At 40.6% G+C, this 13,320-nt stretch overlaps 1 protein-coding gene across 2 annotated transcripts; it reads left to right on the top strand.

Moving 5' to 3' along the window:
- Window positions 1-1,061: 1,061 nt before the first annotated feature.
- On the top strand, window positions 1,062-12,226 carry TUBB6 (tubulin beta 6 class V). 2 transcript variants are annotated; one of them, XM_061595084.1, is made up of 4 exons: window positions 1,062-1,363; window positions 2,235-2,343; window positions 6,953-7,063; window positions 10,639-12,226. In XM_061595084.1, the coding sequence occupies exons 1-4, from the start codon at window positions 1,307-1,309 to the stop codon at window positions 11,700-11,702; spliced, it is 1,341 nt and encodes a 446-aa protein (XP_061451068.1). In that variant the 5' UTR covers window positions 1,062-1,306; the 3' UTR covers window positions 11,703-12,226. The 2 variants fall into 2 exon arrangements, with proteins under 2 accessions (XP_061451068.1, XP_061451077.1); XM_061595093.1 differs by lacking the exon at window positions 1,062-1,363 and adding an exon at window positions 1,963-2,065.
- Window positions 12,227-13,320: the final 1,094 nt, after the last annotated feature.

Below are 13,320 nucleotides of genomic sequence, written 5' to 3'. Positions count from 1 at the left end.
GCATGCAGTAGCAGTCCTGAGTGGCTGGGTCTAGCTGCCATTTGAATTTCCCACAGAGGGTGCTGAGAGCTGAAGCTACATAGGGGACATTGTGGGAAATTAAAATGGCAGCTAGACTCATGCATCTTGTACTGCTTAGCAGTACTGGATTGAAAAAAAAATTTTTTTTAAAGGTTGTGTGCGCTTAGCAATGGGCCATGCCTTAGCTGCCTAAGGATGCCGGGTGGTGACTCTGGCTTTGCTGGCAATCTCCCTTGAGAGAGAATTTCACAAATAACCCCCCCCCCCCCCAATATGCCAGTCTTACTGAGGATGGTGGTACCACCTGAAGAAAGGGAATCGGGTGGTAAATAGATTAAGGTAAGATGCATTACAGATTATTTGGAAGCAGTTAGTCCAGGTTGACATATTTAGCAAATGCCCTTTTGAAGGTTTTGTACTAGTGATTGTCAAGAAATGCTGCTAGTTCACACCAGGACTCAATTCCCAAGTCCAGGGCAATTGATCCTATCCAGGCACAACCCATGCCTCCCTTATCAGGGCTGACTAAACCAACAACAACCCTGCAAGGTAGGTAGACTGCTACCACCTCTTAAACCTGGTCACCTACTCTGGGCCAAGAGAAAACCCAAAGTGCCAGAAATAGGCCTGCCAAGGATTCCAGAAGACAAGAGCCAAAGATGCACTCCTTGTTTTGGAGCCTTTAGGCAAAATACCCAAGTATATGGTAGTCTGTCGCTAATTGGCCAAGGTGCTGGATTCAGAGCCAAGTTCCCCCTGAAATGAACACATACTGGTAAATAAGAGGTAACTTTATTAGAATAAAATATGTGCAAAATGTATAGCAGCAAAATAGTTCCTTAAACCAAACACCCCCAAGGGCTAGGTAAAAAACAGAGAGAGTTCAAATCACAAATAAAAACAACAGGCCTTACAAATGTGCTGCTAGCATGAGGAATGTGTGTGGCCATTTAAAAACACAGAGACCTGTAGTTTGCTCAAAATGTTAAAATTGTGCTTTGAAACACTGAGATTAAATGTCATTCACACATAGACATAGTCCCAGTGGAGGCTAGGCAGGAGGTGGGGGCCAGCACCAGTTGCTGCTGCATTCCCCCCCCCTTCTTCTGTGAAGTTGCAGAGTGAGCACGGCAGGGAGGGTGAATCATAGACCGACCGGGAGCCAATAAAACGTTCTTTGAGGCTGGGACGATACACATAGATAGCTGAACTCTACAAAGTTGAGTCAGGAAGAAAGAGGCAGAGAAGCAGAGGCAGACTGATCGGGAGCTTGTAAAATATCAACATGAGGGAAATTGTTCATATCCAGGCAGGCCAGTGTGGAAACCAAATTGGAACCAAGGTAAGGGAAAGATGTTATTCCTCCTTTATTATATTTTTTCTAAGCTGTCTCTAGTATCAGGTAGTTCCAGTTGTAAATCCTGGTGGTTCAGTATAGATAGGATGTTCTCTTTTGTGCTAGGGTGGTATCATGACTTCTTTCTTAAAACATCCACCTACAAAATAAGATCCTTTTAGAAAAGTATCTTTAATTCATTAGTATCTTAAGAATTCAAGAGAAACGTGATCAACAAAGTTGCCTCTTAAGAGTTTAACTTGTGCTGGGGAAAAGTTTCTTCTGCTACAGCAAATGCTGAGTCTATTTTTGTGTGTGCTCACATAAGCCAGAGAGCTGGAAACTACCAAAACGGGAACTAAATAGCTTGTCTCTTTCATGTTGACCATAAAAGGCTTTGGGAAAAACTGAAACAAGGGGGAAAAATACTGAGGCAGTAGGGTGGGGGGGGGGAAAGAAAAAGGAAGATTAATCCAAAATAGAAAAGCTGCTGGAGATTTTAACCATTTTCTCTTTGGTTTGAAATCTTAATGTGGATTTGTGTAGTTTTTGTCTTCCCCCCCCCTTAACCCCACCCTATATCTTCTCTGCTGTTCAAGCCTGGAGCAGGGAGGGGCTCAGAACAGCGGCCTTCAAACATGCCAAGAATTCAGCAGCTGTTGCTCCAATACATGCCTTGAAGGCCTGCTCCATCTCTGCCAAGGATGGGTGGGTTGGATGACTTGCAATGAGTGGTAGAGATAAAGAGTGAGGGGGAACACCCACCTACACACGTGTGCGTGCATGCACGCACACATACACATGGTCTGGTGAAGAGAGTTATAATTATTCCTTCACAGTGTTTTTGTCTCTTTTTCCCCCCTTTGCCACTTAAAAGTTTTGGGAAGTGATCAGTGATGAACATGGTATTGACCCAGCAGGAGGCTATGCAGGTGACTCGCCATTGCAGCTGGAGAGGATCAATGTCTACTACAATGAATCATCCTGTAAGTGTGCAATTGTTGTCCAAGGGCCAAGGATAATGTGATCTTTTTGTGAGAGGAGAAATGATGAAGAAAGCAAAGATCTTGCTCACAGCTTCCTCTATGAACTTGATTAGACATGTGTGTGTTGTTTAATTAGCCATCCAGCAGTTGTAGTTATATGCTTACCCTATTTATTGTCAATAGAGGGAGATGGTTTAAAATGTGTGTGAGAGAGAGAGAGAGAATGAATGAGAGAAAGCATGCATGCATGATATGAACTATACAAAGTGTATTCCAAAGTGTCTCTTTCTTCATTTAACATAAAGCAAAAATGTGTTTTGATAGCTGGTTGCTGCTTGGCAGTGTATCATTCATATTAAAGTTTTCCAATGTAATTGTGGCTGGAGAACAGGGCCATGTGAATTTTACAGTTCTACAATCATGCTGTAGATAGAAGCACACAACTTTGTGCTTAGACGCACAGAATTCAACATTTTGAGGATCTCAGCTTTATTTTGTTTGCTATTAAAGTAACAAACAATTTGTGTAGAGATGTGAAGGCCTGGGAAAAACTGGAAAAATTTGGGGGGACTTTTTTTAGTTTTCCCCATTCCCCCCCAATGGTTCAGAAAAAAATAGAAGAAAAAAACCCAGGGAGAAATTTCCCCCCTCTTTTTTGCCCCTGGGCCTTCACATCATTAGGTTTGTGAAGATTGGCTTGAAAGCACTTGGGCCAACTGGGATGAAATCTCATAAGAGATAGGAGGAGAGGAGACCTATATTTTTAGTGAGCAGGAAGATTCCAGTGTCCTGTGCTGCTCTTCACCTATCTCTTTACAGAAGCAGAATAAAATATGCAAAATATATGCTAGGTTGTATCGGTTATACTAGTAGAAAAATCAATATTTTCCTGGCTTTTTATTTTCTTGCACAGAGTATACCCAGCTCTACTTGGTTCTCAAAGTAGGTGGCAGACCTCTTTAAGGAATCAGGGGTTTTCTAGAGCAGACATCAGCTTTTGCTTGATCCTCCCGCCATTCACTTGCTGTTTGCATCTGAGGTGATGGAGGGCTGACCTCATTGCTGCCAGTCAGTATGACCTCTACCTTTGATAGGTGCTTGGAATCTCAGTATTACAGCCCTCTGTTTTCCAAATGTGTTTACCTTCCATGTCCATGGGAAAACTTCTCCTATACCCAAAGAAATCAGTGTAGATTATCTGGGCATAAGTCTTCCTGCCTTTCATAGTTTGGTCCAATGATTAACTTGTAAAAAGAGAAGAGCCAGAGCTTACATGCGCAAGGAAACAATGCAAGAAGTAAAAACTTTGCTCCTTATTTCAGTCTCGGATGTGTAGGATGAGGTGACTTTTCACTCAAGGTGCTTTCAGACTGGCAGTGATTACCACTATAGTTCACTGTTCTGCTGCTAAAATCTACATGTGGAATTGCTAATGACTTTGTTCAAGGAATATAGTGCTCTGTGTGTGTATAGGTGCATCCTGCCATGTTCCATCTACACTGGTGGATGTGACATAACCCCGTGGGTCTGGGAGGGACAATTCACTTTAGCAGCATGGCTTTTTAGCAGCATGGCTTTTAAAAATCAAATTTTGATTTTTTTTCAGTAGGACACTTTTAATGTAAGCACTCTGGTGAGGCTAATTTATCAAAAATGAAAAGACCAGAAGAAAAATATCATGCTTCTAAAATGGCATTGACTGGAAAGTCAGCATTAAAAAAAATATCTTAATTTGCACTAAAATGCTTCTTTCATTCAAGCACTATTGCTCCAATATATTTTTAACAAATATTTTAACAATATTTTTAACAAATAAGTGAAAAAGCATTTAAATGAAACTTAAAATACTGATTACAAAAGATAAATATGCTGCTAAAATGATGCTGACCAGCAAGCGTAACAACAAAAAGTGTAGATGTATGGCGATGGGTTCAGCTGCCTGATTATGCTCACTGCACATGCCAAAACCAGGCCTCTTTAAAAAAACACCAGAAGTATAACATTAAGGTAATCTATACCTGTAAACTGCACTACTGTAATTTTTTTTGAGGTTTGAAAAGCAATGGAAGAACTATGAGGAAAACACATGAGAACACTGGTTTGTTGGTGACATGACATAGATGCTCTGTAAAAGGTGACTGAAGAAAGAGAGATAATTCTGGAGTAACACCTTCTGGAGAGGTGGCTGTGTTAGCTGGTTACAGCAAAACCAACAAAGAGACGAATGAATTTACTATGGCATATTTTTCATTGACTAGAGTTTACTTCATCAGATGTATCAGTCGGTAGGGATGGAAAGAAAGGTGTGTAGAGGAAAAGAATGTAAGCAGTGAGATCAGAAAGTAATGAAATGCAAGAAAATCCACAGTAAGCACCTAGTGTGGAAGCTCTTTTTGTATTGTCAAATGAAAGTCTCCACATGCACATAAACAGGATTTTAATCTTTACCTTCAAAGGGTAAGCCTTGGCAGTGAACAGATTCTAAATCTGAGCCCTTGCTGAAGTTAAAGCCTGCTTGGGATGAGGGTGAGTCCAGTGATCTAATGAACCTGACTTGCCCTAACCTTTAACTTAGAGTCCCAAGCAGTTTTTCTCTTGATTGAGGGAAGTTCATGAGGACAAGCTTTGCAATGCTCTAGTTGTAGCTAAGAGTGATACACTAACAGTAGTCCCCTAAGGGCCATGAACCATTGGCCCAGCCCAATAGCACAAAATCCTGGCATTCTTTACAAATGTGAGCATGTTAAGCTTTTGTCCTGGATGAATTCCAGATTGGGTGGGTCATTCTGTTTTAATTAAAGACTTCCAATGTTTTTGGTTGGGTGAGGCCTTCTACCTTCCCTTTCAATTCCCAGCTATTTATTGTTATGCAGTGTAAGTGATATCTATCTGCTCTAATCCCAATGCAGTTTGAAGTATTGTTAGCAGATAAGAAGGGAGAAGAGTCTTACCAGTCATGGTGGAGCCTGAAATAAGAGATAACAGTGGGACTATCCATCCTCTAGGTATTTAAAAGAGTCACAGCAACTGGACTAGGGACTCTGCTTGCTGGAGCTGCTTTAGGGGTTTACAGATTAGCAAAGGGCTAATGGATATCCAAAAGTGTACTTAATGGGATAAATCCTATTCTGGGTGCATTTTTCTTTGCAGAGTTTACACAGAAGCAAACTTACAATGTAGTTCTTATTAGGATGGGTACAGCAAACCTGTGGCCCTCCAGAAGTTGTTGGACTCCAACTCCCATCAGCCCTAGCTAGCATGACCAATCGGGGATAATGGCAGTTGTAGTCCGGTTACGTCTGGAAGACTACAGATTCCCCATCTCTGCTCTGAAGTGTCACTCCTAACCACATATATTGGGGAATAAGTCCCACTGAACACAGAGGGAGCCAGTGTGGTGTAGTGGCAGCCTTTCCCAACCAGTGTGCCTCCAGAAGCTGTTGGACCACAACTCCCATCAGCCTCAGCCAGCATTGCCAATGGTCAGGAAAGATGGGAACTGTGGTCCAACAACATCTGGAGGCACACTGGTTGGGAAAGGCTGGGTTAAGGTGTTGGACTATGACCTGGGAGACCAGGGTTCGAATCCCCACAGAGCCATGAAGCTCACTGGGTGACCTTGGGCCAATCACTGCCTCTCACCCTCAGAGGAAGGCAATGGTAAACCCCCTCTGAATACCAAATACCATGAAAACCTTATTCATAGGGTCGCCATAAGTCGGGATCGACTTGAAGGCAGTCCATTCCCAAATAGCATAGGGTTGCACTGTTGATTGCTAAAGAAAAGTTGATCAAATTTTTCTTTTGCTGTATGTACAATTTTCTACCTAGCAGAAAGATAACAAAATGAATAACTTTTAATGTTTATTTCCTATTAAATGTGTTTAGAACAAAAGGATGGGGAACCTGTAGCTTTCCAGACATTGTTGAACTACAACTTCTCTCATCCCTGGTTATTGGTCATGTTGCTGGGCTGATGGGAGTTGGGAACTAACATTTGGAGGCCCACTGATTCTCCATTCCTGCCTTGTGCCAGGCTTACATCAGTACAGTATCATATGTACTTTCATTTCAGTTTTTGTTGTCCCAGTACTAATTGCCACATACTCCCTGTGCATCTGCGATTCTTCCTCTCTGGATTGTACACTCGGGTATTCTATTCCTTTGTTTTAAAAATAGCATCAGCTTGCAGAATTATAGCCATGTACCTATACACTCATGAAGAACTTTAACCTGGTGTGCAAAGAGTTCCAGAGGACTGTGAAGTTGTGATGTTGTACGGGTTGGAAATAGTGCCCGCTCTCACTAAACCAACTAAGCAAAATGTATGCGGTAAATGTCAGCAAGATCAGCTTGTAATAAGGGCTTTGTCAATAAACAAGCAGGCCAGTTGTCAAGATAAGGGATGCTGTGATAGCTTTTTCCAAACTTTTGTTGGAAAATTAGTTCCTTATTGAGATTCTTTAAAAAGGAACTAGTAGAGATATACATTAAATCAAGTTACTAGAAACAATGATAAATAATGTCATTTATGTATTTATATGTGAAAGAAATGTAGCAAGCCATTTAAATAAATCTTAAAGAAAGATGCATTTTATTTTTCTTATAGCTCAGAAATATGTGCCCAGAGCAATTTTGGTGGACTTGGAACCTGGAACCATGGACAGTGTGCGATCTGGCCCATTTGGACAACTCTTTCGCCCTGATAATTTCATTTTTGGTATGTTAATGATTTTGTGTTACAAACACTGGCTAAGCTTATCAAGTAGCTTATGAAGCTTATGAATACAGGAGGGAAAGCATGTAATCCAGGGGTGGGAAACCTGTGGCTTCTCTGATGAACTCCAGCTCCCATCATCCCTGCCCCATTGGCTATGCTGGTTGGGGCTGATGGGAATCAAAGTCAACAGTATCTGGAGGATCACAGTTTCCCACCCTGATGAAAACCTTTGTTGACTAGTAGTTTTGGTGAGTGCCTCTCTCTAACTCAGGAAAGGACAACATGTGGCTCAAAAGCTACATGCAGATTGCCAGGGCATTTTTATCTGGCCTACAGCATTTTATTGGAGCGGTTTCCCCTCTTTTAAAAATAAATAAATAATTGGATTCCTGGTCACATGGTTCCACTGCTAAATGTTAAGATTAATGTGTGCTGGTCTAAAAAAAGAAAGCTGGGGTGGGGGGGGAGAAAGAGAGACACTCAATCTAAAGTTAGAGAAATGTTCAAAGTCATGTTGCTCAAAACCTGTTTCAAGATATTTCCTTTACATTTTGATATTATGTTTTCTATTTAAGCCAGTAAAATTTAATTATGCTGGCAAAACCACACAGCTCAGTTCCTGGCCCTAGTCTAAACACTTCAAGCTGATTCATATGTGCATATATCTGGGGTGATAGAGCAACGTAGTGAAACCTCAGGTTCATGAGAGTCATGTTTGAAATGGCCCCATGTGAAAATTACCAAAATTACCAGACTGGAGAGAGTGTGAGTTTTCAAGACTTCTGTCACCAATATTGCAACCTGGAATGGTTTAGCATATGACTTGTATGAAAACATAGTGGTAAAGTCACTACACAACGACTTTACCATCATTAATGTTTACTCAAAAGTAAGTGCCACTGTGCCCACTTATTCTCTAGTAAGTGTGTTTAGCATTACAGCCTTAGATATGCACTGGGTAGGGGACTTATGGCTTTGATACAAATGGCCAAGAAGCATTCATCACTTAAGTCAGGGGTTGGGAAGCGCTGGCTTTTTAGATGATGCTGGTCTGCAACTTCCATTATCCCCGGCCATTGGCCATGGTGGCTGGGGCTGATGAGAGTTGGAGTCCAACAACGTCCAGAGAGCCACATGTTCCCCGCTCCTGACTTAAGTGATTGCTCTTCAACATTTTGTTTCATGGAGACTGCACCACAGTATGCTGTCTGTGAATTAGCTGAGGAGAACCATGTCTGTGAGGTTATGGCTAGCTTTGAGGGACTGTAGGATCTCAATGGGCTCCTGCTGGGAGGAAGGGCGGGATATAAATCAAATAATAAATAAATAAATGGAAAGTGAGCTGAGGCACAGCAAGAGTACAATTTCAGTGCTAGAGCATTTTAAATTTGGCGTAACTGGCAGGAAACTCTGAGTTTCCAATGTTGTTCAAATGACAATTAAAATTGCAACTAATTGAATTATCCATTCACCAAAAATACAACAAAGGAAAAAAAAACAGATTAGACATTCAGATCAAATGCATAGACCTTACGGTGAAATCTCCTAGTTTGCCTGTGTTACAAAGCAAAAGCGTGGGTTGCATTTAGATCCTAGAACCAGCCCACTATTTTGCTTTGTGATGATGCTGAATCACATTCACTGAATTGTGCCGTTAAAGTAGATTCTAGGCTAACAGCACAATCCTTTGCATGCTTACTCAGATTCCTCTTCTCCCAGGCATTTTAGCATGTGTCAAATTGCTTTTTAAAAATGTGTTTTTACATTTGTATATTTGTTTTTAATATTTTTAATTGTTGTAAACCGCCCAGAGAGCTTCAGCTATGGGGCGGTGTACAAATACAATAAATAAATAAATAAATAAATAAATTCAGTATACACAAATGTGATTCCCATTGAATTCAATAGACTTGCTTCTGAATAGGCATGCATAGAACTGCACGATGCACTACAGATTAGCCTCACTTTAAAGCTATGTCCAATGGGAATACAAAAGTTGCCCAAAAGTTTGGGTCCATGGCCTAATTTATTTTATAAAGGATTATTTCTGTATAAAAATATGCCTCGGTAAATGATTACAGATATATGGAGTGATTTTAGCCGTACTGAAAGCAGTGACTTATAATTCAAACCATTTCCACAAAAGTGCACTAAAATTATATTTTTCCAAGGCAAATCCCCGACTGCTGGTGCAGCAAAAAAAAAAAGAAAAAAGAGTATTTATGTAGGCAGCGTGGAGTTAGGGCTGAACTTTGGGGCGGAAGTTGAGTGTCTTGCAACCTCCCCCCCAATGACCACTGAGAGAGTGGTAGATCATGGGGACAGTGGCAAACATGCTCAGAGCCAGCATGGTCATGTCAAGGCCCATCATGGCTGACAGTTCACCCTTCTTATTTTTAAAACGCTTTATAGTCAGGTAGCAACTGCCTCGACGTTTACATCAATACAAATGGATATTTTTTATTTTTAAAATACATCATCCTTTGCTACAACAAAATGATGCTTATTTCCAAATAAATGTGTTGACTATCAGGGCAGTAGAAACAAAACCTATTTTTATTACTGTATTCATGATGCTACGATTTCAGTGACTTTAAAATGCATGGCACATGCTCAAAGTATTTCTTTTTTTGGATCAGGGTTTGCAAAGTTTTAATTCTTTTAATGAAAGTTTTTTTCTTATTTGCGTATAAATAAAACCTTTTTAAAAAAAGTTATTTCACATTAGGAAAATAGAAGCATGTGTAAAGCATTGAACAGCGGGGGGGGGGGAGGAAGAAAAATGTTGATTCTATTCTTCATAACTGGATGGGGCTGCTGCTGCTGCTGTAAGACCATTAAGTCCAGGTTTTAAAATTACCTAGCCAGTATTACCTAGTAGTTTTGTGCTATAATATGCAACAGTAGCATTTCAGATACAAAACCCTTATTAGGCATAAAGGCAATCATCCCATTCAACAAGGATGATCCATGCAGGAAACAGGATTCAGGGTAGAGACAAACTTACTGTCCCACTGGCTCCTCTGCGTCTCCACCTCTCTTTTCTGAAAATGGAGGCACATGATGCTAGTCACTGTAAACTGTAAAACCTAGTGGGATCAGCTCCAGTGCCTTTTTGTTTTGTTTTAGACAGATTTTGCAACTGATCAGCAGATTGACCCATTGCCCCTCCAGGTGTGGCCAATGGAAATGCTTTGCTGTAGGCGACTAGTGTGCTCACAGACTCAGTATGGGAGTTCACTTTCTGGACACCATCTTTGGTGCACTAAGGGATGCTGCCTGAGGGAGGAGTTGTTTCTCTGTGCAGTGTTCTGTGTTACTTCTGTGGTGCCATCTTGCCACTATGTACTTGAGATGGTAAGAATGCAAGTGGCATTTTTGGAATATTTTGAAATCATTTGGTAGCTAAGTGAGCTCTTGGCTTAACTCTAGGTTTCCCCAAAAGCCTTTGCTCAAACACATACAGTGGCAAAATATTAAGAGTCTTAAATTCTTTAATAAGTGTGGCGAGAACACATAGCTACTGATATTTAGAGTCCATTATATTCACCTGTCCCTTTTTGTTGTTATCTCAGGACAAACGGGAGCTGGAAATAACTGGGCCAAAGGACATTATACAGAAGGAGCAGAGCTTGTAGATTCTGTGCTTGATATAGTAAGAAAAGAATGTGAACACTGCGATTGCTTGCAGGGATTTCAGCTCACTCATTCTCTTGGGGGAGGAACAGGCTCTGGGATGGGAACGCTACTCATCAGCAAAATCCGAGAGGAATACCCTGATAGGATAATGAATACCTTCAGTGTCATGCCATCTCCTAAAGTCTCTGACACTGTTGTAGAACCATATAATGCCACACTCTCAGTTCATCAACTAGTTGAAAATACAGATGAAACCTACTGTATTGATAATGAGGCATTGTATGATATTTGCTTCCGCACTCTGAAGCTTACCACTCCAACGTATGGAGATCTGAACCACTTGGTGTCTGCTACCATGAGTGGGGTAACTACATCGCTGCGTTTTCCTGGCCAACTAAATGCAGATCTACGCAAGCTGGCAGTAAATATGGTTCCATTCCCACGCTTACATTTTTTTATGCCAGGATTTGCTCCATTGACTGCCCGAGGGAGCCAACAATATCGGGCCCTCACAGTCCCAGAGCTCACTCAACAGATGTTTGATGCCAAAAATATGATGGCAGCATGTGACCCAAGACATGGACGGTATTTGACGGTAGCTACAGTCTTCCGAGGTCCCATGTCCATGAAAGAAGTTGATGAACAGATGCTGGCCATCCAGAACAAGAACAGCAGCTATTTTGTGGAATGGATCCCCAATAATGTCAAAGTGGCAGTTTGCGATATAGCGCCTCGTGGCCTCAAGATGGCCTCCACCTTTATTGGCAACAGCACAGCTATTCAAGAGCTCTTCAAAAGAATATCAGAGCAATTCTCTGCCATGTTCAGGAGAAAAGCTTTTCTTCACTGGTTTACCGGAGAGGGAATGGATGAGATGGAATTTACAGAAGCAGAAAGCAACATGAATGACCTTGTGTCAGAGTATCAACAGTACCAAGAAGTGACAGCAAATGATGGAGAGGAAACATTTGAAGATGATGAGGAAGAAATTAATGAATGAAGACTATCAAATACTTTTTTAAAACTTCTAAAGTCTGAATAGCTAGCTCTAGTTCTAATCTTTTCCAGGATAGTAAAGAATAACAGGCTTATTTTTTAGGGGCTGGGTCTTCTTAGCAGCTACTGACTTTGGAGTGGATGTTGAGTGCTCTGATCTAAGATTCTGCTTTGGTCAATACAGTCATTTATTCTCTTGGTTTGAGAATTTTGGCTTAAAGTGTCAATGCAGATACCACTAGATGTATTCAAATAAATAATTGTACCCACTTTCCAGAAGGGAATAGTCAGGGTTGTTTTTTTAAAACAGGACTATTTTGTTTTCCTTAAACTGTGAATCAGAAAAATCATGTTAGGCTGCAATCTTATGCACAGTTACTTGAAAGTGAGTGTTGATAACAGTGGGACTTGCATCCAAGTAAATGTGTTTTGCATTGTTAGTGAGTCTTTTGAGTGCTATTCTTTACTGAGTATACAGTACTGAGTTGCTGGGAACAAATTATGTTAATAAAAGTAAAGGAAAAAGTCTCATATTTCTTATATTAAATGCATATAAATTGATGCTCAAACAGACATTTAATTTAAAGAAGAATAAAGTAATCTCTACAATAGGATGATTCCACTAGTAGCTGTGAGGTTTGTTTCTGGATCACACATTCTATGTTGATTCAGTCAGGACAGTTTTGCTTACAATGGGTTCATTTGCTAATGGTCTGGAGCAGTACCTGCTTTTCTGGATTCAGACCTGTGGGACATTCAGATCTCACCATTCTAACACATAGAATGGCACAAAGACAATCTACTTCAAAAAAATCTTACAGGTTTTCATTGTCTACAGGTTTAGTTTATAGAGCAGATATCTGTGTCATAGTTTCCTCTCGTGTTCCACTTTTGGTTATGTGCCAAATTCAAACAGCAAAGATGCACAGAGAGAAGGTGCTCCACAGCTATAAAACTTCCTTTCCCCTGACAAGCCATCAAAAACCCTGATCTCTTTACTTTTCCTGAACTTCTCTGAACACGTTTTGTTGGGGCTGATGTTAAGTCAGTATGGGGATACTTTTTGTTTTAGTATCCTATAGTTTATATTTTAACCAGTGTCTACTGCTTTAGCTTGGTATTGCTCAATGTTGCCAATTTAAGAACCTGCCTTCTTAAAAAACATAGCCTCAGTTGCCACTTCGTATACTTTACAGTAAAGCAGGTTAAAAAAAAGCATATGAAGGACACGCTGCATGTACGTATGCATGAGCACCCCCCCCATGCCTAGCTTGTTTGTTTAAATAACAACTTTAAATTTTATTAATCAGGAACAGGGTGAATTGTGTCTATCTCCCCCAAATAATTATCACACACACAACCTTTCTAGCCATACATTTGCCCCCTCAGAGTCCCACAAATGTGTCTCAAAAGAATAGCCAGGTTCCTACCAAAGCTTTGAAATATGGGTTCAGACTAGAGAAACAAGTTGTGTTGCCATCCAACAATATAGCTGGTGTGCTTTATAAAACTGTCTCACTACTCTACATTAAATAATTAATGCCTTCTCAGTTAAATATAAAAACAGCACACATGGAAGAGGGCAGATTCCACACTATCTTTACAGAAAATGCATAGAGCAC

Source organism: Rhineura floridana, chromosome 1 (genome assembly GCF_030035675.1).
Source record: "Rhineura floridana isolate rRhiFlo1 chromosome 1, rRhiFlo1.hap2, whole genome shotgun sequence".
Classification (NCBI taxonomy): domain Eukaryota; kingdom Metazoa; phylum Chordata; class Lepidosauria; order Squamata; family Rhineuridae; genus Rhineura; species Rhineura floridana.
The sequence above is the reverse complement of the archived record's forward strand: the minus strand, read 5'-3'. Positions and strand labels throughout refer to the sequence as shown.

Excerpts from the sequence above, each read along its gene's own strand:
- TUBB6 (XM_061595084.1), top strand. The coding sequence starts at position 1,307 with ATGAGGGAAATTGTTCATATCCAGGCAGGCCAGTGTGGAAACCAAATT. Across the intron at positions 1,364-2,234 it reads GAAACCAAATTGGAACCAAG|TTTTGGGAAGTGATCAGTGA; the intron begins GTAAGGGAAAGA and ends GCCACTTAAAAG. Across the intron at positions 7,064-10,638 it reads CCCTGATAATTTCATTTTTG|GACAAACGGGAGCTGGAAAT; the intron begins GTATGTTAATGA and ends TTGTTATCTCAG.